Here is a 27,229-nt window from a genome sequence, read left to right on the forward strand (position 1 = left end):
ACCAGTAATCCCTTATATACAGAATTCTAGAATACTGTATATATGTCCCCAAGTCGATCTGTATAACCTAGAAAAGACCCTTTTATTATACTCCCCTATGGGGCGCCTCCTCTCTTGTTGTCTCATGTGAATGACTCGTCCTACATTATCCTCAGTGTCTACTGTCGCATTCCTGCGCACGCACACGTCTCTGCCATGCCAATGGCAAAGTATTGTAGTGCGCATGGGTGGAGCTCTTTGGCTTGCCCTGCCCTGCACATTACAGTACTTTGCTCTGCCCTCAGCAGGGCAGAGAGAAGTGCGCAGGAGCGCGCAATGGCAGACACTGTGTGGATCACATAGGATGCGTCATCCACATGGAGCAGGGAATGAGGACTGTGATGGAAGGAGGAGGGGAGGTGAGGGATCAAGACCTGCGATGCCCATCGGACCGCTCCATAGGGGAGTATAATAAAACGGTCTTTATGTTATGCAGATAGTCTTGGGCACTTATACAGCATTCTAGAATACTGTATATAAGGGAATACAAGTGGTGGCCGCACTGTTTAAAATGGGGGAAAAATGGCGACAGTTTATAATAATATAATAATAATATAATAGAATTTTCTGCTGAATGTAATATGCGCACGCTGCAGTTTTGTTGTCACAAAAGCTGCACCCAAACTGTAACCAAAACTGTACCTTGTCACAGAGTGCCGGGAACAAAAAAAAAACAAACAAAAAAAACGCTTGTAATGATGATGCATTTTTGATGCATTTTGCCAGTAGAAGCAAGCCAAAAATGCAAAAAGATAAAGCATGCTGCAGTTTTTTTTGTCAGTTTCTGCCAAATAACCTGCAGACAAAAAACTGCAATGTGTGCACAGAAAATCTGAATTCTCATAGACTTTGCTGGGAAGTCAAAAGTCAGAACTTTCTGATAACAAAACTGCGACAAAAACTGCAGCTTGCGCATATAGGCTATGTGCACACGCTGCGTTTTTTTGACGCTGCATTTTTGGCCGCTAAAAACGCACAAAAGCGCACCTGCGGCAAAAAACGCATGCGTTTTTACCGTGATTTGGTGTGCGTTTTTGGCTGCGTTTTTGATCTCTGCGTTTTGCTGCGTTTTTCCAATGCATTGCATGAGGGGAAAACACAGAAAAACGCAGGAAAGAATTGACATGTCCATTTTTTTTTATAAGCTCAAAAACGCAGCTTAAAAAAAAACGTTGTGTGCGAACAGCAAAAATGAAAACTCATCCGAAAAACGCGAAAAACGCACTGTGCGCACATAGCCATAGCCTAACTTTCTACAGTTACTCAATGCCACTTCAGGTTTCTAAATCCTGACTGCGCCTCTCTATTGTCTGCTCGAGCAGTTGTCACAATTCGTATAGTTACGGACACGTACTGACCAGAGACTTCTCCTGCTTCTCTCAATGAAGCTCGATGCCGCCAGAGCAGGCAGTAGAGGGGACGCTGTCAGGATTGGGCAAATTTATGTTCAGTTCAGACAATCCCTTTCACTGGTGATTCACACCGGTTTCCCTTTAAAAATACTTATACAGCTAAGCATGCAGTAATGCTAACATTTTCAGGCCTATGTAAGACTGGGCTCACATAACATTTGAAACCCACATTGGAGGCTGTCAGGGTTTCCGTGTGATGCCCCCGAAAAATGGGATTCAAACAGAAGCCAAGATGGGGTCTTTCTCTATAATAAGACAGATGGAGTCACTTTTGTACTTTTGGCCTTTGATCTTGTCTTGACTGTCTCTTCTTACGCGGACATAAAAGGATGGTAAAAGGTTAAAAATGTGTCCTGACTATTATTGCATAACTGCCATGCTACAACTTGTTGGACCTCATTCAGACGTCTGTATTTCACATATTTATTTTTCATTGATTGAATTTGTACCCATTAGAGTCTATGTTGTCTGTTTTATGTGAACTTGCATGAACAGACTGTCCACATAAGAAACTTAACCTCAACGCTTTTGACCCAAGTCAAGGATGAAATTTGCCAATGCAATTCAGTGTGTCCACGAAAGAAAAACAGCACTCTGATGCCATCTGGAGACATTCGTAAATGTCCTATATTAATGTCTGCTCTAAAAGATGTGTTGGGGCTTATTTTTAGGAAATTTTCCCATGAACAACTATCTGTTTTGTTCAAGAATAAACGTAATCATTCAACATTTATTCAAATCTAGTCTTGACCTAAGCCAAACCAAAGCCTTCACTCTTCTGTCATAAACCCATAAACAGATTGTCTTCTAGCTCAGGTATTGTTGCCGACCTGATCCACACCTGTGCTTCATAGCATTTTCCTTATAACCATTGACCAAGGCTGTCATACTCTACTCGCCATTTTTGTACTATTCGGATATCCAACATCATCTTTTTGCAGAAAGCAGTAAGCTTTTTATCTTGAGAGTCCTCTGTGATTCCTTTCTTGTACTCTTTCTTTTTGTATTCCTGTTGTCTGGAGGTCAAAATACTAGTACAGTAGATTTGTGTTACCCCTGTTCACATACAGAACTGTATTGAGGTATATGGTGGATAGACCCTTCACCAAGAAAACCAGAAACCCCCAAATGAATCGCACGCAAAAGACCCCACGAGATCCAAAACAATGACTGTTGGAAAAAAGTGCCAGGTACTTCTACAAAATTCTGGTTGTCCTGCTGGCATCACCCATATCACAGGCGCGTAATGTTCGTAAGGTCCCTTGACGTTCCAGTTGCTCTCTTCCAAGAGTTGCGGTGGCTCCTCCTGGTGAATGGGAGCAGCCACAACGCTCCAATATAATGGGCTCAAGAGTGGAGTGACGTAAAGAGGACTATTTGATCTGTGTGAGAGCCTGGCACTTACCAACACTTATTTTTGGGGTCCCTTGGGATCTTTTGAGTGCTAATCTTTTGGGAGCGTCTGCTTTCCTTGGTGAAGGCTCTATCTTTCCTGCCGCATTCTATTGGCAATTGATCATTTATTTTTTTTAAACTTATAGCTACCTGGACACTATTTAGATTGACTTTTTTTCTGTTTTTTCTGAACTGTAACTAGGGATTATTTTTGGAGTAGGGCTTATATTTCAAGCATACTCAAATCATACTAGGGCTTATTTTCAGGGTAGGTGTCACGCTGCACAAAGGGCAAGTGAGACGTAGTACAGCGTATTCCCCACTAGGTGGCAGTAGTGAAGGAGAGTCAAAGTAACCCTGTAACAGAAAGGCAGCTGAAGTACAGCAGAGTAATTTCAGCAGGCAGTTAACAGGCGAACCACCAGGGGACAATAGAGTAGTCAAACAGTCAGGGTCTAGCCAGGAGAGTCAAGTCACAGCAAAGGGAGGATAAAAATCAAGCCAGAAAACAGAACCGAGGCGGAAGCCGGGAGATCAGATATGCAGAGGGAAATACAAACCACAGACAGGAGCTGGAAGTCAGGGACTGGGATAGACTGGGGGAGGGTACAGGTCAAGGCACGGTAACAAGGACTCAGATCAAACAGGAATTTTCACCAGAGCTAGTCACAGGCTGCAGAGCAACACTATAACCAGCACAGAAATGCAGGTTCAGAGACCATATATAGAGTCTCCAGAAACCAGAATGAGGCTGATGACATGACCAAGCCGGGTCTGTGAAACTCTGGAGCGGAGAATACCGGTCCTAGATCATGACACTAGGTCTTATTTTCAGGGAAACGTGTTTTGTTTTTTTTTTTGTTTTTTTTTCTAGAAAAATGGATGCCACACTGATAGTATCAAATTGAGACGTGGACCAAACCGTGATGAAAATCTGATGCAGGCAGGAACGTCGTCTATATATTTTTATTTTCACATACAAGAAATATCACTGACGTCTGAAAGAGGCCTTGAATGAAAGATGTTTTCACATCTACTACATTGTATTGTCTTGTTGACTGAATTACCTTGCTGTGAGTTTGCACTTTACTTACTGGGATTAAGTTTCCAGGTAATAATATATATTTTTGCTTTTTAAGTGATTCAGTAAATTGACCTTTTCCTTATATTGTTCTGTCAGTAATGATTATCTTTCACGTAGCCTTGAATTGCTGCAGTTACATACTTAGCAGTTATGTACTTAAGTGACTTACCGAGCTATTTACCCTGTATCTGTCCTCGTCTTCTCCAGTGGTCAATAATACAATTTATACAATGTTTGGAACATCAAATTGTAGAGATTACTGGCTTCATAATTGCTGTTGTGACACACCTTTAACTGTTTCAATGGATTTACAGAATATTACTGTTCAATTATGGCCTGTTTCTTCCAAATGTCATATCAGCATATCCGTACCTACAAGTATATAGCACGAGACAGATAAGTGTGTGTGTCTGGAAGCCTGTGCAAGATGATGTAAAGTTATAGTTGCAGCACTTCTGTTATGTAAAATTGGAGTATGCAGATTATCAAAACCACAGTGATACCAAATAGGTGGTCTTTTATGATTTATACATTCAGACTTTAAAGGGGTATTCGCAAGTACCAAAATAAAGCTGTGGAAGAAGTCTGCGCTGCGGTGAATAAACGAAGATCCAAAGAGATGATAGTTTAACAAAGGTGGTTTAATTCTACACGTTTTGAAGTGTATCCTCGCTTCTTCCTCAGGAAGTCCACCAATCCATTGATGTATTTCCTGAGGAAGAAGTGAGGATACATTTCGAAACGCGTGGAATTAAACCACCTTTGAAAACCGTTCAGCTCTTTGGATCTGCGTTTTATTCACAGCAGCGCTGACTTCTTCCACAGCTTTATTTTGATTCCTTTTATTAGGCCTCTCTTAGTGCATGTGGATTCTGCACAAGTGTTTTTTTACATTTTTACCACTGGTTGTGTATCACACAACCCTACAAGGTGAGCACATAGACCTTACCACTTCTTTCATGCTATTCGGGAAAGACCCTTTTACACTTTCTGTCCACAGCATTTATTCAAGTTTGGAAGTTAACTCCTATTCCATTGAGACAATAGCTTGGTTTGGGGGTGTCCAACTACTGGGACCACAGTTGATCACGAGAACTGTGGTCTAAAGAGCCTCATGTGAATTGAGCCGTGATCACTCATGCGCAGTGGCGCTCTATTCCTTCTTATGGGGGTGGTGTAGACCAGCCAAGGGCAGCACTCGGCTATCTTTGGCCATTCCATAATGAATGGAGCAGCACACCGCATGACTGAACATCACTCCATTCACATTCTCATTTTTCGGTTCCCATTGAAGTACTGCATTGGAATATTGGCATCATACTGTAATGAAGGGCTGTGGCAGATTACCTAAAGTTGTGAACCATTACATATACAGTACACTCCGATTTTGGAAGGATAACCTGTATATCTTTTGTGAGGTTAATCAGGCAGCCGACAATCCATCTAACCCTTTTCTGGCATTAACATCAGTATAAAACAGTGTGTTGGGAGCTCCATGGCACGTGCTTCCATAGCCGAGCAGCTGCAAGCCTTACATCAGCACTGCCATGGTGGTCCTCCCTCATAAAAAGGCGTACATGGCTCATGCATCCACGTGTTTTCTATAGCGACAGTGGAGGAAGCAGCGGCCACTTCTCCCACTTCTCTCTGGATGACACTCATCTCCTGAGAAAAAACTTATTGGGCATAAGAATTCAATCTGCCCTACCCAAATCGTCCCCAACATAATCTGTCCTAGGAAAGGGGGGCAGCCGCCATATACATCAGACGGTTGGCCAGTCCTGCTGAAATCGATGGGTTTGGACAACTTAGCTCTACTGTGTTTAGTATGCCTTTCTGTATATTTCTGTTAATGACCGACCTTTAGCGTTTCTTAGTTCAGGGCATTGCTCAGTGTGGGAGTGTATGTATTAGTCATGTGAGTCTGGCTGTGCCGTATAATCACTGTGTTTAGTATACACACTACAGATAGCATCTCCAGGTGATTCACTATGGAGTAATGGAAATTTTGGTGAATTATTGTCTGCTTTCTGTCTGTGGCATCTATTGTGTTTGCTATTAATTATACTCATTACAGGACAAACACGCTTCATATATAATATGCATCTGGCTTGGATTCATCCCTTGTAGTCTGGAGAGAGCGGCAGTGCATTTTCTATACAGATGTGATCCAGGTTATTTGTTTGGACACAGCTGAATTGTGAAAGAAAGACATCTAGCTGCATTAGGCTAAGTTCACATTTCCGCTATTTAGTATCCGTCACAATCCGCCGCTTTGAGAAACAGCGCAATCCGTATGGCGGATTCCGTTGTTTCCCATAGACCTGTATGAGCGGCGGATTGTGACTGATGCCCTTGCGTTGCATCCGCCGCGCGACTGATCAGTCGTGGAACAACTGACCATCGGGCGTCAGGAACGCAGCATGTAACATTTTGTGAGCAGCGAAATCCTTTTGATTACACTGCGCATGCTCAGCACTTTGTGTTTAATTATTCAAATCAATGTCTCTCTTTCTCGGCGGCCGAACGATCAGCTGATCACCCGACAACCTGCTACTGTGAGCGATCAGCAGATCACCCAGCGTCCGGCTACTGTGAGCGATCAGCAGATCACTCGGCGGCCGGCTACTGTGAGCGATCAGCTGATCACCCGGCGGCCGGCTACTGTGAGCGATCAGCTGATCACCCGGCGGCCGGCTACTGTGAGCGATCAGCTGATCACCCGGCGGCCAGCTACTGTGAGCGATCAGCTGATCACCCGGCGGCCAGCTACTGTGAGCGATCAGCTGATCACCCTGCGGCCGGCTACTGTGAGCAATCAGCTGATCACCCGGTGGCCGGCCGCGGGTTGATCAGCTGATCATTGATAATAGCCAGCAGCCGGTTAAACAGTAAAAAAACAAACAACGGTTCGTTGTTTTGCAGCATCAGTCACATCAGTTGTCCCACTATCTGCAACGCATCCGTTGCATCAGTCACACAACTGATTGTGACGGATGCAAAACAACGGAAGTGTGAACATAGCCTTACAGGGGAATATTGCTACAATACTGTGTACATATAGTCAGGACACTACAGACCATATGGAAAATTGTTAGTGATGAGCAAGCACTACCATGCTCGGGACTCTTAATGAGCAGTTGGACACTAGGACCTGCTCGACTCATGTATGGAGTATGATAGAAGATCTTCTGGAAAAATAATCAAGTTCCCCATTAACTTGGTACAGGAGTTGAGCTCGTCCAAACATCCGACTATGCGTTACGAGTACCAAGCATGGTAATGCTCACCCATCACTAGAAATCGTTAATAACAATTGATTCACAATATATACAGTGCCTTGCGAAAGTATTCGGCCCCCTTGAATTTTTCAACCTTTTCCCACATTTCAGGCTTCAAACATAAAGATAAACAATTTAAATTTTATGGTGAAGAATCAAGAACAAGTGGGACACAATTGTGAAGGTGAACGAAATTTATTGCTCATTTTAAATTTTTGTAAAAAATAAAAAACTGAAAATTGGGCGTGCAATATTATTCGCCCCCCTTACTTTCAGTGCAGTAAACTCACTCCAGAAGTTCATTGAGGATCTCTGAATGATCCAATGATGTCCTAAATGACTGATGATGATAAATATAATCCACCTGTGTGTAATCAAGTCTCTGTATAAATGCACCTGCTCTGTGATAGTCTCAGTGTTCTGTTTAAAGCACAGGGAGCATCATGAAGACCAAGGAACACAACAGGCAGGTCCGTGATACTGTTGTGGAGACGTTTAAAGCTGGATTTGGTTACAAAGAGATTTTAACATCCCAAGAAGCACTGTGCAAGTGATCATATTGATATGGAAGGAGTATCATACCACTGCAAATCCACCAAGACCTGGCTGTCCCACAAAAATGTCATGTCAAACAAGGAGAAGACTGATCAGAGATGCAGCTAAGAGGCCCATGATCACTCTGGATGAACTGGAGAGATCTATAGCTGAGGTGGTAGAGTCTGTCCATAGGACAACAATCAGTCATACTCTGCACAAATCTGGTCTATATGGAAGAGTGGCAAGAGGAAAGCCATTTCTCAAAGATATTCATAAAAAGTGTTGTTTAAAGTGTGCCACAAGCCATCTGGGAGACACACCAAATATGTGGAAGAAGGTGCTCTGGTCAGATGAAACCAAAATCAAACGTTTTGGGTACAATGCCAAACGATATGTTTGGCGTAAAAGTAACACAGCTCATCAACCTGAACACACCATCCCCACTGTCAAACATGGTGGTGGCAGTATCATGGTATGGGCCTGCTTTGCTTCAGCAGGGACAGGGAAGATGGTTAAAATTGATGGGAAGATGGATGGAGACAAATACAGGACCATTCTTGAAGAAAACCTGTTGGAATCTGCAAAAGACCTGCGACTGGGACGGAGATTTGTCTTCCAACAAGACAATGATCCCAAACATAAAGCAAAATCTACAATGGAATGGTTCACAAATAAACGTATCCAGGTGTTAGAATGGCCAAATCAAAGTCCAGACCTGAATCCAATCGAGAATCTGTGGAAAGAGCTAAAAACTGTTGTCACAAACGCTCTCCATCCAACCTCACTCAGCTCCAGCTGTTTACAAAGGAAGAATGGGCAAGAATTTCAGTCTGTCGATGTGCAAAACTGATAGAGACATACCCCAAGCGACTGCAGCTGTAATCGCAGCAAGAGGTGGCGCTACAAAGTATTAACTGAAAGGGGATGAATAATATTGCACGCCCCAATTTTCAGTTTTTTATTTTTTACAAAAATTTAAAATAGGCAAATTTCGTTCAACTTCACAATTGTGTCCCACTTGTTGTTGATTCTTCACCATAACATTAAGGCCCTGTGCGCACACTGCATTTTTACCCGCGGTTTTGCTGCAGAAATTTCTTGAGAAATGTTTGTAATCTTCCTGCAGACATTTCCCAGCAAAACCTATGGGAAAAAAATAGCTGTGCGCACACTGCGTTTTTTTCTCAAGAAAATTCTTTCTGAATAATTTCTTGAGAAAATTTCTTGAGAAAATGTGCATGTCACTTCATTTCCGCAGGTACCTGCGGTATTTCACTCCATTCACTGTAATGTAATCACGAAATACCAGGGGTATACCGCAGGTAGCAAATGATGTGCGGTATACCCCCGGTATAGCCGCGATTTACCTACAGTAATGCTCATCACTGCCTGCGGTTTTGCAGGGTAGTGATGTCATTATGCTAGGAAGAGGAAGCGGAGCAGAGTAAACACACACGTCACACTCCCTGGACGCCGCACAGAAGCACTTCCGTGTGACCTCCAGGTGCCGGTACAGTCTGTGTCCCGTTGCAGCCGCGGGGATGACGAGCGCTGCTGTCAGGAGGTGAGATGAGATCATTACCTGCTGTGACGATCTCCTGCAGTGCTGACGTCAACGTTGTCACTGCCTTCTATGCCCGCGGCCCGAGACTGTCACTAGCGGTGACGTCACGGGCTCTCGCGATACTGCTGAGAACGCGGCGGGCATAGAAGTCAGTGACAGCGCTGACTTCTGCAGTGCAGGAGATCATCACAGCAGGTAATGATCTCATCTAACCTCCTGATGGCAGCGCTCGGCATCCCCTGCAGTGACCTGGCATGACCTATTGATGTTGGCTCAGGTCACTGCACTACTCTCCCAGCCAATCGGGAACATTCTGTTCTTCATTGACTGGGACAGTGACTATGGTATGGATCGCCGTGGGACCCCCTTATTGGATTACGCCGGACCCGGATTTGATTGTTCTTGTCAATAAATTGGTGAAAGAGGGAATGTGGGGAGTGTTTTTTCAAATAAAACTTTTTTTGTTGTCTATTTTTTATTTATTACTGACTGGGTTGGTGATGTCTGGTATCTGATAGACGCTTGACATCACTAACCCCAGGGCCTGATGCCAGGTGACATTACACATCTGGCATCATCCCCATATATTACCCAGTTTGCCACCGCACCAGGGCAACGGGTTGAGCTGGGGCGAAGCGCCAGGATTGGCACGTGTTTTTGGAGAACAGGTGCTTTCTCTCAATCCTGCCTCGTACTCCATTGTTTTTCAGTGTCCTCCATAGCATGTGCATATAAAAGATTTTTTTTTTTTTTAACCCCAAGCGAATCCAACAAGTTTTTCAAGCATAACATGCTATAGGAAACACTGACCTTTTTTGTTCTTGAAGCGTGTTTTGCATTTTATTTTTTTGTCACTTCCTGAACATTATTTCTACGGTTTTGGCCGCTGTTAATAAGTTTTCCCATGCTTTTTCTTATTTTTTTTAATTATTTTTTTTCCTGACTTCTTTTTCTTTTTCACTTAACTGAATATTTGAGAAATTGTTAGCTTTTTTTTTAGTTTTAAATTGTGACAAATTGTACAAAGGATTGTCGGGAATCCTTTGAGTTTTCCCATTGCTTTATATTTTAAAGTGCATGACTACAATGCACGTGACCACTGCAGCCAATCACTGGGCTCAGCAGCTCATGACATCTACAGCACCATCAATTCTCAGCTCAGTGATTGCCTGCAGCAGTCATACACAGTTTAGATGTGACATACCGTAATTGCTGCAGCGCTAAACCAGGGGAAAATGAGTAAAAGTTCAATTTATTGCTTAATATGTCTGTAATCCTTTGGAAAACTAGCACTTTATCTTTTTAAACTAAATTTTCTATCTCATGTGCCCTATAATTTTCTAATGGCAACAGGAATTTACCATCACGTTGCCATTTTTGTTTGGCCACACTGTTATTTTTGCAAAAGTGCGGCTAAATGGACTAAAGTTTCCACCATATGTTAAGGCAAATGGGAAGAGAACCCGTTGTCTATAGAGTCACTTATTGTAAGGAGCAGTTTTAAGAGTCAGTATTAACCCTATAAAAGAGTTTTGCCACATAACTGTCAATATTGAGTCCAACTGGAAACCCCATTTGCAGACACAAGTCAGGATTTTTACCCCTGATTGGAAAAGCAGGAGAACTGGTTAGCTGAGTAATAGAGGTTTAACTGGTAAAGTTTCTCCTTGTAGAGAGAGCTAAGCTGGTGTTCGGAGACTTACAGGCCATGCAATGCTCCCCTTGGACATGAAATATGCAATTAGCCTTTTACCTAGGGCATTATGCAAACAACCTCCCCACTGAGGATATGCATATTTAACAGCCTCCCCACTTGCATATTTAATTACCCAGATAAGTATTGTATGGCCTGTAAATCTCCCAACACCACCTTAGGGGTGCTTCACACACAGCGAGATCGCTGCTGAGTCACGGTTTTTGTGACGCAGCAGTGACCTCATTAGCGATCTCGCTGTGTGTGACACTGAGCAGCGATCTGGCCCCTGCTGTGAGATCGCTGCTCGTTACACACAGTGCTGGTTCATTTTTTGGACGTTCCTCTCCCGCTGTGAAGCACACATCGCTGTGTTTGACAGGGAGAGAGCAACGATCTGAATTTGCAGGGAGCCAGCGTGGATAAAAATCAATGTTTTTTTTTAAAAAATCGAATTTTTTTGATTTAAATCAGATTTTTTTGATTTAAATCGGATTTTTTTCAATAAACTGCTTTTTGAGGAAAATATTTTACCATCCAAAGGTTCTTCCATCATGAGATAAAGCTGATTTGTTTAACTCAGTAGAATAAAGGCTGTATATGTGTAACATTCACAATGCCATGCACTTCCAGAGGTTTCTGTAGGATTAGTGGGCAGTTTCTCTCCTATATTATCACAGACGCTCGCTTTACTTACGCAGTTCTCAAAACTGAATTTGACTCCGCAGAGGTCCCAGCCTCTTCTTCACGGCAAAAATATTACAACATGAACAGAGTTGAGAAAAATACCTTAATCCTATTGTTCTACAAACCTATGAATACAGAATCAACCCCTTCAGTGCCAAGTCCAAGAAGTTAGACAATATGTTTCTGATTGTTTGGAGTGGAATAGATCTGCACAACACAAGAAGAATGTGAATTTAAGGCTATGTGCGCACAGTGCGTTTTTCGCGGCGTTTTTGCGCGTTTTTCGGGTGCGTTTTTGGCCTCAAAACTGCAGGACTTTGCTTCCCCAGCAAAGTCTATGAGTTTTCATTTTTGCTGTCCGCACACATCTGTTTTTTTTACCTGCGTTTTTGAGTTAAAAAAAAAAAATGGACATGTCAGTTCTTTCCTGCGTTTTTCTGCATTTTCCCCCATGCAATGCATTGGAAAAACGCAGCAAAACAGCCAAAAACGCACCAAATCGCGGCAAAAACGCATGCGTTTTTTATCCGTTTTTTCGACGCAGGTGCGTTTTTGTGTGTTTTTAGCGGCCAAAAACGCACAAAAACGCAGCGTCAAAAAGACGCAGTGTGCGAACCTAGCCTAACTGTGAGGAGGAGGAAGGGCAAGCAGACAAGAAAACAGTAGTATTTAAGTTTTTCATGTGTCGACTGGGCTGATAGTCTAAGGTTCTTAAAATATATATATATTTTGTTTTGCCAAATTAGTTAACAAACATGGATGTTTGTTTAAGCAAATAACTTATGCTGTAATGTTGTTATTGTTTCAGTTGAATAAATCTATTTAAATTGTTATTAAGGTCAGGATTATTTTTCTCCTTCCTAAGTACAACAGAACAGTGGTGTCCAAATATGAATGATTAACCCATTAAACTGGGGAGAAAAAAGTAATATAAAAAGTGATTCTAAAAATCTTCATCTACTTGCATGTTAAAGTAGCAAGAACTAGTTTAGGTAGAAACTTTGATTTAAATCACTGATTTAAATCAAGCCTTACTGACTAGTGATTTAAATCAGTTAGATTTAAATCAAATCCACCCTGGCTGTAACCAAGGTAAATATCGGGTAACCAAGCAAAGCCCTTTGCTTGGTTACCCGATATTTACCTTGGTTACTAGCGTCTTACGCTCTCAGGCTGCCAGTGCCGTCTCCCTGCACACGTAGCCGGAATACACATCGAGTAAATAAGCAAAGCGGTTTGCTTATTAACCCGATGTGTACCCTGGCTACGAGTGCAGGGAGCCAGCGCTAAGCAGTGTGCGCTGGTAACCAAGGTAAATATCGGGTAACCAAGCACTTGGTTACCCGATATTTACCTTAGTTACCAAGCGCAGCATCGCTTCCACGCGTCGCTGGGGGCTGGTCACTGGTCGCTGGTGAGATCTGCCTGTTTGACAGCTCACCAGCAACCATGTAGTGACGCGCCAGCGATCCTGACCAGGTCAGATCGCTGGTGGGATCGCTGGAGCGTCGCTAAAGTGTGACTGTACCCTTATACCCCTCTCTATGAATAGGATATGCACCAAACACTCAGAATGTTTGCTAGATTCACCTTTTAAATACAGTCATGACGGAAAGTTTTGGCACCCTTGAAATTGTTCCAGAAAATTAAATATTTCTCCCAGAAAATTGTTGCAATTACGTTTTCTCCTAATCATGTATTTCCTTTGTGTGTATTGAAACAACACACACAAAAAAATGAGAAAGAAAGGGAATTTGGAGATAATTTCACCCAAAACCAAAAATGGGCCAGACAAAATTATTGGCACCATCAACTTAATATTTGGTGGCCCACCCTTTGGAATAAATAACTGCTGCCAATTGCTTCCTATAACCATAAACAAGCTTCTTACTGGAATTTTAGACTCTTCTTTTGCATTTTGCTCCTGGTCTCTCATATTTGATGGGTGCCTTCTCCCAACAGTAATGTTAAGATCTCTATACAGATGTTCAATGGGATTTAGATCCGGACTCATTTCTGGCCACTTCAGAACTCTCTAGCACTTTGTTTGTTTTGGGTGATTGTCCTGCTGGAAAATCCATGACCTAGGACCCACACCCAGCTTTTTAACAGTTGGCACTACATTTTCACCCAAAATCCTTTGGTAATCTTCAGATTTCATGATTGCACACAGTCAAGGCACCCAGCGTCAGAGGCAGCAAACAGTCTTAAAACATCTTTGAACCTCCATCATATTTTACTATAGGTACTGTGTTTTTTTTGTAGGCCTCATTCCGTTTTTGTTAAACAATACAATGATGTGCTTTACCAAAAAGCTCTGTCTTGGTCTCATTTGTCTAGAAGAAACTTTCCCAGAAAGATTTTGGCTTACTCATGTACATTTTGGCAATCTGCAGCCTATCTTTCTTTGTCTCTGTATGAGGAGTGGGGTCCTTCCTGGGTCTCCTCCATAGTGTTTAATTTCATTCAAATGTCGATGGATAGTTGGCACTGACACTGATGCATCCTGAGCCAGCAGGACAGCTTGAATCTCTTTGGAACTTAATCAGGGCTACTTATCCACCATCCGGACTATGCTGTGTTACAACCTTTCATCAATTTTACTTGGCTGTCCACGTCCAAGGAAATTAGCTATAGAGCCATGGGTTGTAAACGTCTTGATTATGTTGCCACTGTGGACAAATGAGCATCAAGATCTTTGGAGATGGACTTGTATCCTTGAGATTGTTGTTAGTTTTCTACAATTTTGATTCTCAAGTCCTCAGACATTTCTCGTCTCCTGTTTCTGTTCTCCATGCTCAGTGTGGCACACACACACACAAAATGCAAAGATTGAGTCAACTTCTCTTTTATTTTTTATCTGGTTTCAAGTGTGTTTTTCATATTGTCCACGCCTGTTACTTTCCACAGGTGAGTTTAAATGACAACAGGCTGCTGCCACCATTGGGCTCTTATAAACAGCCTGCTAACATGCTGTATATAAGACCCAGGCTGTGCTGCATAACATAAACACTTTATAATACTCACCTAGAAGGTCGCTCCGGTGCACAACTGTCGGATGGGTGTCTCCGTTCTCCAGGACCGGCGCCTCCCCTTTCGGCTATCTTGGTCTTCCTTATTCTGAAGCCACGGTGCATGACACGTCTACGTCATACACACTCGCCGATTCTGCGCAGGCGCAGTACAATACTTTTGATCTGCCCCGAGCAGGGCAGATCAAAGTGTGCCTGTGCAGGACCTGAGTGTCGACGAGTGTTCATGACATAGACGCATCATGCACCGCGGCTTCAGAATAAGGAAGACCAAGATGGCCGAAAGGGGAGGCGCCGGTCCCGGAGAACGGAGACACCAATCCGACAGTTGTGCATCGGAGCGACCTTCTAGGTGAGTATTATAAAGTATTTATGTTATACAGCACAGCCTGGGCTCTTATATACAGCATGTTAGAATGCTGTTTATAAGAGCCCAATGGTGGTGGCCGCAGTTTATAGGCTGAAAAAGTCGTAACCGGTTCCCTTTAATATACGGTATTTTTCACCCAGTTCTTATGCAGTTGAATAATCTGTGCTGAATTAAAAATGCACTGCGACTATTGACTGTGTGATCATTTTTTGCACAAATGATGCATAGGAAAGTTACAGATTAGCCTTGGATTACATGCAGATAACCTAGCTAGCACAACTATGACAGAAGTCCAATCTGTGGCATAAAGTAAGGCTGCTTTCATACTACGTTTTTTTTTTAACATGCGTCCTGAACGTTTTTTTTAACGCAAAAACGGATCCAGTGCAAATGCATTTGCAATGGACTCACGTCAATATGCGTTCACATGCGTTTGCATGCGTTATAGTGAGGATCCAGCGACTTGCAGTTTAACTTTTTTCAAAAAACGCTACTTGTAGCGTTTTTGAGCTGCGTCCAAATCCGTTTTTTCACTGGATCCTGACTATACTGCACGCAAACGCATGTGAACGCTGGCATGCTGATAGACAGGATCCTGCTTGCTCTACTGAGCATGCCCAGAAATCAGCCTAGCGTGATCAGTCCCTCTCTCCCCCTCTCTCTCTCTCGCCCGTCTGAGAGCGGTGGATGCTTGTAACCAAGGTAAATATCGGGTAACCAAGCAAAGCGCTTCGCTTAGTTACCCGATGTTTACCTTGGTTACCAGCGTTCACAGCTGTCAGATGCCGGCTCCCAATCTATCACGTTTAGTTCCCCTCACTCCCGATCACATGACTCCAATGCCCGCCCATAAACGTAAAGTGACAGGATTCTGCAAAATAACACATGCATTTGCATGCGTTTTTCTTTGTAAAAACAGGATCCAAATTTACAGCAAAAAAACGTTCATGACGCATGTTAAAAAAACGTAGTGTGAAAGTAGCCTAACCTGGTCACTGATTGTCTCCGCTGCATGTTTGACATCTCATGCACAACACTCATCCTGTAAAACAACATATTTTTCCATCTGTGCCCCATGAGAACATTCATTAATTCACAATATTTACTTTACCTTCATACACCACAGATTGTTTCTGTACATGGATTTCTGCATTCAGATAAACTGGACCATGTGTTATTCTATATAGCAAAACGCAAGGCATACCGACATACCAGCCCCATGGCCTGATGCCGGACCTCTGTACCAACCCCATGGCCTGATGCCGGACCTCTGTACCAACCCCATGGCCCGATGCCGGACCTCTGTACCAACCCCATGGCCCGATGCCGGACCTCTGTACCAACCCCATGGCCCGATGCCGGACCTCTGTACCAACCCCATGGCCCGATGCCGGACCTCTGTACCAACCCCATGGCCTGATGCCGGACCTCTGTACCAACCCCATGGCCTGATGCCGGACCTCTGTACCAACCCCATGGCCTGATGCCGGACCTCTGTACCAACCCCATGGCCTGATGCCGGACCTCTGTACCAACCCCATGGCCTGATGCCGGACCTCTGTACCAACCCCATGGCCTGATGCCGGACCTCTGTACCAACCCCATGGCCTGATGCTGGACCTCTGTACCAACCCCATGGCCTGATGCCGGACCTCTGTACCAACCCCATGGTCTGATGCCGGACCTCTGTACCAACCCCATGGTCTGATGCCGGACCTCTGTACCAACCCCATGGTCTGATGCCGGACCTCTGTACCAACCCCATGGCCCGATGCCGGACCTCTGTACCAACCCCATGGCCTGATGCCGGACCTCTGTACCAGCCACCGGCCATGAGATTGTGGCCGTCTTCATTCACAATCAGCAGATCTTGTCTTTCTCTAGACTTCCATATTGACAAATATTTTACCATCACTTGTTACATGCCACATAGGTGTGAATCTGTCCTTATTGTTCAGGCTCCTTCACTGATGTGTGGGAGTGTAAAATATGGCACCTAGGCCTCTGTTCTGTGCTATAAAAAGCTGGCGTTCATGCGCTAGTGAAGAGTAATGGCGGCATTTCATAAATATACTGCACAGTCTGGCTGAGAACACTGCTGTTCTATGTAATGATGTCTGTCTCAGAAGGAAGGATGCAGATTCCTCCCAGATCTCCTTATTTATCGAATGCTGATGATGATAATACACATATTGCTGGTTGCCCATGGTTCCTCTTGCTTTTCCTCATTTAATGCAGTCATTGCTTTCTGTTACTGGAGATGGGAATTGTTGCAAGCCTCAGATATTGGCTCCTGCCTTGACTCATCTAAGCCCCTGATAGTTGTACTCTTCACACATTGCTGATATTACATCTTCATTTACTACCGTATCTGCAATAAACATTGGGGTAAATGGCTGTTTAATATCCTATAGTTCTGTAACCTGGTGCGTGACTTCTTGCAGGTGAGCGTAGATTAGGAGAAATGATAACAATGCTAATATCATCTAAAGCCATTTCACAATCTGCCTAGGGTCATATTGTCTCATGCAAAAACACTTTTTTTTCTGCTTGTGTCTGCAGCAAATACATTGTCTGCTTTGGTTTATTACACCATTAGGCCAGTTTCAGACGTCCGTGTTTAATCAGGTACAAGCCACATGCATGGTTATGGTCATGGGTGTGTCACGCCTGTGACATCTGTGTTTGTATACGTGTGACAGGTACCAGAGAATACACGGGTCTTTGAAATAAAAAGATTTTCTATATTCACCTGTATCCAACGCTATTTTCTTCGGCTCTGCTGTCTCCTGCTTCTGACCCCCGCTGATTTATATTCATTGATTATTCACTGCACTGAGGAGCTGGAAGCCGGAGCATTGCGGGGACAGCACCGCCGAGGACAGCATCGCAGGAACATGTGAGTGTTCAGCAAGCAGTGTGTGTGCAGTGATGTCCAGGAGGTCAATGGAGTTCCCAATGAACTCTGATGACATCCTGGTGACACCCCTGTGACACTCGCGCTACAGCAAGTGTTACCACTGTGACTTCACGGGATCATCAGAGTTCATTGGGAACTCTGATGACCTCCTGGACATCACTGCACACCCAGTGTGTGCTTCCTTGAATACTCACCTGTCACCGGCGATGGCGATGCTGTCCTCGCAATGCTCTGGCTTCCAGGTCCTCAACACACACTGCTGGGTACTCACCTGTCACCAGCAATGCTGTCCCCGCGATGCTCCGGCTTCCAGCTTCTCAGTGCTGTGAATACCGTAATTAATGAATATAAGGAGCGGGGGTCAGAAGCGGGAGACTGATGTCACACGGATCGCACACTGATGTCACACGGATCGCACACTGATGTCACACGGATCGCACACTGATGTCACACGGATCGCACACTGATGTGATCTGTGTGACACCCGAGCTGCTGGAGAAAAAACGGATATGTCTCAGTGTGTGCGTGCAGGGTCATGAGGGGGTCACATGGTCCGTGTGAAAACATATATAATATATTATATTATATTTCTCCCTCTGACTGAATTGGACGTGTGCACTACCTCATTCAATACCATTGGTTTGGTCTGGTCTGCGTGTGATCTGATATATTGGCGATTAGCACTCGGACAAAAGATGCTGTCGTCTTCACAAGACCTCACTGTGTACTTTATGTATACTGTGAAAACATCCAAAAAAAGACGACTTTAATCATCTAAAATCATTCCTATGTTGTTACTGCGCATCTTTGAAGGGATTGCTGCCTCCAAAAGAAAAATATTTCAGTGCAATTTCTGATGCAATTTTCAGTGTATTTGATGTGATACATTGCATTTTGTACTTGATTGATGTGACATTGTCTGGGCGCTGGTATTGTCCCGTCCTTTAGCCCGTGCACCGGGTGACTGATGTGTCCTCCTGTCCGTGACCTGGTGACTGGCGGGGCAGGCAGCTGTGAGGTTGTGCTTGTGACGCGGCTACTGCTGTGTTTCCTGTTTGTTCTTGGGCTGCATTCTACATTTGTAAAACAATAGCTTCCCTGACTGGTGACACACAGCAGTGCTGACGCTGTGCTTAGCCTCCTGTGGCCAGTGCCTGTGCTGAACAGCGAGGCCTGTCAGATTGTGTGTGCCATGACATGTCCGGGGCATGTAGACAGAGATCCGCCTGTATAGTGTGAACATTGGAGCATGCAGGTACTTAGCATATTGCAGATTATCTGTACCTCCCTTATTCTGCTGCTTCAATGCCGCAGGAGGCACACATCCATGGTGGCAATGGGCAGAGCTGCTGGATGAGGTTTCTGCGAGTCCTGGGGCTGGAGCTGGCGTTGTGTGTGATGGGGATACGTGCTCTTCTTTCTTCTATATAAGAGCACCTATTCCCAGCAGTTGTGCAATACTAGCTCGCTGTAGTTCAGTATGCAAGGCTTGGGTGGGCAGTGCTCTGTTCTGATTTCCAGGGACGCTGCTGCCGCCTCCGGCTTCAAAACTCATCTGATTTGTAAAATGATTCCGCAACTAGGAGAGAAACTATCACCAGGATGTCTGTGACCTGATGTTCTTAATATGTGAGAGCAGCACTTATGGCATTGAAGGCATTCATAGTTCATTAATGTCACCATTAGTCTGCCGCTTCCTTGTTTAGCAATATTCTGTGTCCTCATTCATTGTTTTCTCTTTTTTTCATGGAGTTTTTCTGTTTTTATTCCTAGAAAACATGCTGTAACCTCTTGGATTGTCTGCCTGGCAGCACCTTGCTTGCTGAAAAAAGGACCAGGCAATGGCCGACCCTTTGGATGTAACTTCCACAGCCCTTGAGCTTTGCCATGACTGTGGACAACCTCACGTGTCCTCTGAAAACCACATCTACAACTTCCAAGATGAGGTGGACGACGAACTGGTCTGCCACATCTGTCTGCAGCCATTGCTCCAACCTATGGACACGCCATGTGGTCACACCTACTGCTACAAGTGCCTGAAGAATTTTCTACACGAAAAGGACTTTTGCCCTATGGACCGCAAGAAATTGTCTTTTCAGGACTGTCACAAATCCAGCCTTCTGGTGAGAAATTTGCTGGATAAGTTGGGTGTTATCTGTCCCTTCCTGGCAGAATGTAAGCAGGGGATGCAGCGATGTGAGCTGGAGCCTCACCTACACAACAGGTAACAAGGCAAAGGCAAAAGCCCTGAAATGCTCAACTCCGCTGTATAGTGTGAAAGCTAGTGTGCTGAAAATACAGCCTATTCTGCAGCATGTTTTACAGTAAAGTATGGACGCAGCGTATTTTCACTGCGTTCTCCTGCGCAGGAGACTCCAGCATCTGTGCAGCAGAAATTGTCATGCTGCGGATAGGAGACCCACACCGCAGGTCAATTTACAAAGCATTAAAAAGAAGCACAGTGGGCAGGTGATTTCTATAAACCCCATCCACTATGCTTGTACTTTACTATGCAGCGTTTTGGGCACAGTTGAAAACACTCTGTGTTCAAAATGCTACTAACCCTGGTCATGGACACTGGCCCTTAAAGGGAACCTGTCAGGTGCAGTATGCACCCAGACCCACGAGCAGTTCTGGGTGTATATTGCTAATCCCTGCCTAACTGTCCCTGTATCTAGTAGCATAGTTAAAGAGATCTTTAGAAAAAGTATTTCTAAAGATCCTTTGATATGCTAATGAGCGCAGGAACTAGTCACAAGGGTATTAGTTCCTGTAGTTATTCCACCCTCTTAGCACACCCGTGTGGGAGTGGTACCATGCTAACATACTATTCAATGCAGCATCACCAACAGTGATGTGCGTATCCTGTGTCTGCTGTCACCGCTGATCAGAAATCCCAGCACTTCCGGTCATGTGCACTACGCGTGCACCCGGCTTCTGATCAGCACTAACTGTGGACAAAGGTACGCTAATCACCGCTGATGATGCTGCATTGAATAGCATGTTAGTACGCTCCTGTGGGTGTGCTAACATGCTAAGACGGCAGTATAAGTGCAGGAACTTGTGACTAGTCCCTGCGTTCATTAGCATATCATAAAGGATCTTTAGAAATACTTTTCTAAAGATCTCTTTATCTATGAGTAGATACATGGACGGTTAAACAGGGATTAGGAATATGTACCCAGAGCTGCTCGTGGCTCTGGGTGCATATTGCACCTGACAGGTTCCCTTTAAAGGGGTTGTCCACTACTCGGGCAACCTCTTCTCAATCTGTGTGTTTAAACTCCACTCCGGTTCCGGTGATGTTCCAGTGGTGTCAGCACTCGTTTTCCCGGATCTCACATGGTGTTGTCACATCACGCGGTCCCTGCTCCCATTCAGCGCTGGATTCACTATCCCCAAACTCTGTTGTATCAAACATCAATGGGAAGTGAGCCGGCAGCCACAGCTCTCGCTTCCTGTCGATGCTTGATATGTCTGACTGTGGCAGACAGCAGCACTGATTAAGTGCAGAGATTGCATGATGTAACAACCCCACAAGAGCTGCAGGAAAGTGGTGTCAACACCACTGGCACGGTGCCGGCACTGGAGGTGAGTATAAGTGTTTTACTTTTAGTAAGGGCAAACATGGTGATTGAGGAGGGGTTGTCCAAGTAGACAGATTTTAAAACAAAACAATTGTTAAAATGCAATTAATTTCCAAAAAATGCATAAATACTTTTTTAATTTGCACAAACCAATGTAGCCAGATCTCTGGTTTCGCAGCAGTCGGAGGGTTTACATCAGGGAGGATGCAGCTGTATGCAGATGGCTGTGCTGTGGCTGAGATTGTACTGTGATCACGTCTTCAGTGACTGGGACTCCCGGCCTGTTCTGTGCATGCCTCAGACGGCGTGGTTCTGTATTGCTCACATTATCGAGGAAGCCATCACTGAGCGTTCTCAGCCAAAGTGAAGGAAGCCAGCTGCCTAAAAAACAAACGCTGTCTGGCTCCGACTGGCACATAGTGTCTTCAATGCTGCTCAATATGGTGCACCCTGCATGCTCAGTGCCGGGTCTGAGACACAGGGTCATGTGCGCTCTCCGGTCTGCACTAACTACATGTATCATCTGTGCGTGCTCGACCACAGCTGGAGAGGCCTACTGGAGGATGAAATATGTGGTTAGAAGCCAGTAGGAAGACGCCTGAAACCGAAAAATATACGCTTTTGGAAAGTAATTGTATTTGAGAAGTTTTTACAAAGCAAGGATTTATTATAGTTGTAAAATCCCTTGAAGCCCAGAATGAACAGAGGATATTCTAAATCTTTTCCAATAATATTTATCTACTCAGCCGGATTACAATATCCAGTTTCAGTTATAGCATTGATGGATGATAATCACAGCTCACCTCCTCCTCCTTCCTTCACAGGTCACAGAGGATACAGCACTCTCGCATAAGTCAATAAGGCCCCTTTCACACATCAGTTTTTTGCCATCAGTCACAATCCGTTTTCTCGACGGATCCGTCACAGATTGTGGCTACACTGATGCGACGGATCCATTTTTCGACGAATTCAACTAGCTGGGGGGTAAATAATAAATTGGAGCATGCTCTGTTAAAGAAAACTGGAATCCTTCGCCGGATTCCTTCATTTGACAGATGCCAACGGATCCTGCGCCCATAGGCTTCCATTCTATCAAACTACGGACGGAGACGGATCTGTCGCTGTCCGTTTTTTCGGCGTAGACAAAAAACGTTACTGTGGACGTTGTCTCTGTCCTTTGGACAAACATTTTTCGAGAGATCCGTTGAATAATGGATGAAACGTGAGGCCATCCTTCGCAATCCGTCGCTAATACAAGTCGATGAGAAAAAGATCCAGGAGCATCAGTCGCCGGATCTGTTTTTTTCAAAATTCGACGGATTGGGACTGATGTGTGAAAGGGGCCTAAGTCCTAACTATTGTTTTAGTATGGATCATGTAACAGCTCGAGAAATCTCTTCATGAAAATACCAGTCTGCTCAGTACAAGGCTGGTGTGATCAGACACTGTGTCGTTTTGGCTGCTGGGCATGTGAACCTGCAGTTATAATATAAGGCCCTCTTCTAGGACAGTAGATTCAACAAACAGATCCACTTTAAAGGGAACCTTTCACGTCTAGAAACGCATTTTAGCTGCAGATATTGTGATAATCTGCATTTAAATAGAATTTAAATCCTATTTAGCAGAATACGGAAGAAATTGAAGCTACATTACCTCTGCAGCTGCTGGCTTCCAGTCATCGAGGAGCTGCAGGGAGCAGATACAGTCACCGCTCACTAAACTGAGCAGGCTGGGATCACTCCCCTGTGCTTTGATTGACAGCCTGCTCTGTGCACATATGCGCTGTGGAACAGGCTGTCAATCAGTGTGTCGAAGAGAGGTTACAATGCTCTCAGCACCATGAGCGGAGTCTGTAGCTCCTCCCTGCACCAATCCAATGGCTGAAAGAGAGCAGCTTATGGGAGGATAAAGCGTCATATTGCCCCTGTAGCCGCTGCTCCAGTAGTTTGGCTATACAGGATTTAAACGCTATTTACCTGCAGATTAACTCACTATTTTCATTACGGTAAATGGTGTTTCTGAACGTGACGGGTTCTCTTTAAAGTCTGAGGCTAGACTGACTTTTTGCCAATGAAAAAGAGGTGAACAGTTGTATCTTATAGGAAAGGGATAATTTTTGTTTTCTTAAAGGAACTGGTGAAACTTGCATAGAACTGAATGACAGCTGATTTGTTGTAGGAATCAAAGCCTCTATGCAATCCCTCTTTTTCTACTCATCTCTTTGCATGGGCTTTTGTCTCTGTCCCCCACTAGTGTCAGCGTTGACCTGTGGAGACAAGTGCGATCAGACAGCTTTGTCTTGGCAGACTTCTGTATGGTCTCAGCAGTGTTTTCTGTCACTGAAGTCTGTGATGGGCATGTGTGTAAGGATGTGGACCTGTACCTCAGGGTACTATACTTTTCTCTACATGGTCCATGTGCCCCACCGGTGGCCCACAAGAGTAGTATCACATCGTAGGTACAGACACTGTGTGTCCTGGGCGTCAGATCCAGAAAGTTCAGCGACTTCATCGTCAGGACCGTCTGGAAATCAGAAAACGGGACTGTGACGACATGGACTCTCATGGGTTAAAGTTTCTTAAAATCCAGCCAGACAGCATGATAGATTGTCTATAGACGGGGGAGAAGTCCCTCATTGTTTTTACAAGACTCTTGTTGACTCAATGTAATTGTGTTGGCCACTGAAAGCCAGACGTATTGTTCTCCAGACATTTCCAGTAACCATTGTATTGTAGTTGTGTGTTGATAATGTAATTACCTTAGTAGCCATTGTCTAGTCGGTGACTTGCCGACTCCATGTAGATATACTGAGTCTTTCTATGCACATCATTTAAATGAACATTATCCATGCAGCTTGAAATTCATCCAGTGGGAGAAGCAATCTTGTCCAACCAATTGATGAGGACGCAGTGTATCCTAAGGGAAGGTTATGGCTATAAAAGGGACTTCTTTAAGCCACCAGGGTTGATGAAGGTTGATGGATGCTGATGGATCCAGTTTAAGGGGTACTTCACACACAGCGAGATCGCTACTGAGATCGCTGCTGAGTTACGTTTTTTGTGACCTCATTAGCAATCTCACTGTGTGTGACACTGAGCAGCGATCTGGCCCCTGCTGTAAGATCGCTGCTCGTTACACACAGTGCTGGTTCGTTTTTTATTGTTGCTCTCCCGCTGATAAGCACACATCGCTGTGTGTGACAGCGAGAGAGCAACAATCCTGAATGTGAAGGGAGCAGGAGCCGGCGTCTGACAGCCTGCGGTAAGCTGTAACCAAGGTAAACATCGGGTAACCAAGGTGGTTACCCGATATTTACCTTCGTTACCAGCCTCCGCAGCTCTCATGCTGCCAGTACCGGCTCCTGCTCCCTGCACACGCTAAGTTAAGCGGTGTGAGCTGGTAACTAAGGTAAACATCGGGTAACCATACCCGATGTTTACCTTAGTTACCAGTGTCCGCAGCTTCCAGACGCCGGCTCCATGCAAGCGCAGCGTCACTTGCACGTCGCTGCTGGCTGGGGGCTGGTCACTGGTCGCTGGTGAGATCTGCCTGTTTGACAGCTCACCAGCGACCATGTAGCGATGCAGCAGCGATCCTGACCAGGTCGTATCTTGCAACGTTTTTTTGTCCGGCAAAAAAAAACGCATCGCTCCGCATCCGGCCGCTGTGGCGCATTTTTCAATGCATGCCTATGGACACCGGATGCGGCACGATGTGGAAAAAAACGCATCCGGCCGCCGCATGCGGTTTCTTCCACTGCGCATGCTCAGTAGCGTGCCGCAACCGGAAAAAAACGGACGGGCCGCATGTAAAAACTTATGCAAAGGATGCGGTGTTTTCGCCGCATCCGTTGCATAGGTTTCACAGCCGGATTGAGCCGCACTGCTCAAACCGGATGTGTGAAAGTAGCCTAACTGGTGTAGTGCAGCTGTGTAATGTAGATGTAGTCTCATCCAGGCCAGGCTGGAGTCCTGATCAGCGCACCCCTCATCATAATTAAATGTCCAGTATATTTTCCTTTAACCTTATTGATACGTTAGTGATTTTTCACATACGCAGGAAAAACGGTCCGAGTTTCATCAGTGTGCTTCCATGACACAGCGGTGGATACCACAGTGGTCTTTCTAGCGCCCACTTCTACTGAAGTCACTGTGAACTTTATTATGCATACTGATGGACCGTATTTTAGGACCGAAATGTCTGCTCTGTTCACTTTTGAATATTCTTTAATAAATTTACACCAATTCTTCATCACATTGAGTGCCAAGTCTCTTACGCTAGCAGAATACAGACTATGTACAGCTACAGGCTACCCAGCAGCAGATACCGGGTTATCCAGCAGCAGATACAGGTTGTTTGTGAACTGGCAGGGGAATTATTATTATTTATTATTATAGCGCCATCAATTCCATGGCCCTTTACATGTGAAAGGGGTGTACATAATAGGGACAAGTACAATAATCATAACACAATACAAGGCACAGACTGGTACAGGTGGAGAGAGGTCCCTGCCCGCGAGGGCTCACAGTCTACAAGGGATAGGTGAGGATACAGTAGGTTAGGGTAGAACTGGTTGTGCGGCGCTATATCAGTCTGAGGGTTACAGCAGGTTGTAGGCTTGTCAGAAGAGGTGGGTCTTCAGGTTTCTTTTAAAGCTTGGTCAAGGTAGGTGAGAGTCTGATGTGTTGTGGCAGAGTATTCCAGAGTATGGGGGAGGCACGGGAGAAATCTTGGATGTGATGGTGAGAAGAGATGAGAGGGGCGTAGAGAAGGAGATCTTGTGAGGATCGAAGGTTACGTGTAGGTAAGTACCCGGAGACTAGGTCACAGATGTGGGACGGAGACAGGTTGTGGATGGCCTTGTAGGTCATGGTTAGTGTTTTGAACTGGAGTCGTTGGGCAATGGGAAGCCAGTGAAGGGATTGGCAGAGAGGTCGGCGGAGTAGCGGGGGGACAGGTGGATCAGTCAGGCAACATAGTTTAGAATAGATTGTAGGGGTGGAGACTGTTAGAAGGGAGGCCACAGAGCAGGAGGTTGCAATCTTGTCAGTTTCTTATATAGGTTATGTGCAGAACATTTCTGTGTGTACACCAAGCGCTGGTGTCTGCTTATATACAGTGCCTTGGGAAAGTATTCACCCCCTCGGCTTTTTTTTGTTATGCTGCTTCACAACCTGGAATTTTACAATTTTTTTTTTGTTTTTCTTCAGGGTTTGCATCAGTTCGTGAAAAGAACATGCCAACAACTGAAAATTTGTTTTTCTTTTTATTGTTTAAGCAAACAATAAATGGGACACAATAACTGAAAACTTCAGTGTGCATAACTATTCACCCCCCTAAAGTCAGTACTTTCTAGACTAGAGCCTCCTTTTGCAGCAATTACAGGTGCAAGTCGCTTTGGATAAGTCCCCTTTCTTGCCAGTGGGATTTTTGCCCATTTCTCAAGACAAAACTGCTCCAGCTCCTTCACGTTAGATGGTTTCCTCTGGTGAACAGCAACTACAAGTCTGACCACAGATTCTCAATTGGATTAAAAGGGTTGTCCACTACTTTTACATTGATGGCTTATTCTTAGGATAGATCATCAATGTTAAATCGGCTGGGGTCTGACACTCTGCACCCCCGCCG

General features: G+C 44.6%; 1 protein-coding gene across 4 annotated transcripts in view; it reads left to right on the forward strand.

The window, feature by feature from the left end:
• The window catches only part of LOC142251247 (ligand of Numb protein X 2-like), an 89,942-nt gene that overhangs the window by 34,311 nt on the left and 28,402 nt on the right, over positions 1-27,229 (forward strand). For 2 of the 4 annotated variants that reach the window (XM_075323873.1, XM_075323872.1), the window contains exon 2: positions 19,788-20,238. In XM_075323873.1, coding sequence (XP_075179988.1) covers positions 19,856-20,238 — 383 coding nt within the window. In that variant the 5' untranslated portion in view covers positions 19,788-19,855. Of the gene's footprint in view, positions 1-19,137; positions 19,270-19,413; positions 19,644-19,787; positions 20,239-27,229 lie in introns of those variants that run through there. The other 2 variants (XM_075323875.1, XM_075323874.1) reach the window with 2 other exon arrangements.

This window comes from Anomaloglossus baeobatrachus, chromosome 9 (assembly GCF_048569485.1).
Source record: "Anomaloglossus baeobatrachus isolate aAnoBae1 chromosome 9, aAnoBae1.hap1, whole genome shotgun sequence".
In the NCBI taxonomy this organism is placed as follows: domain Eukaryota; kingdom Metazoa; phylum Chordata; class Amphibia; order Anura; family Aromobatidae; genus Anomaloglossus; species Anomaloglossus baeobatrachus.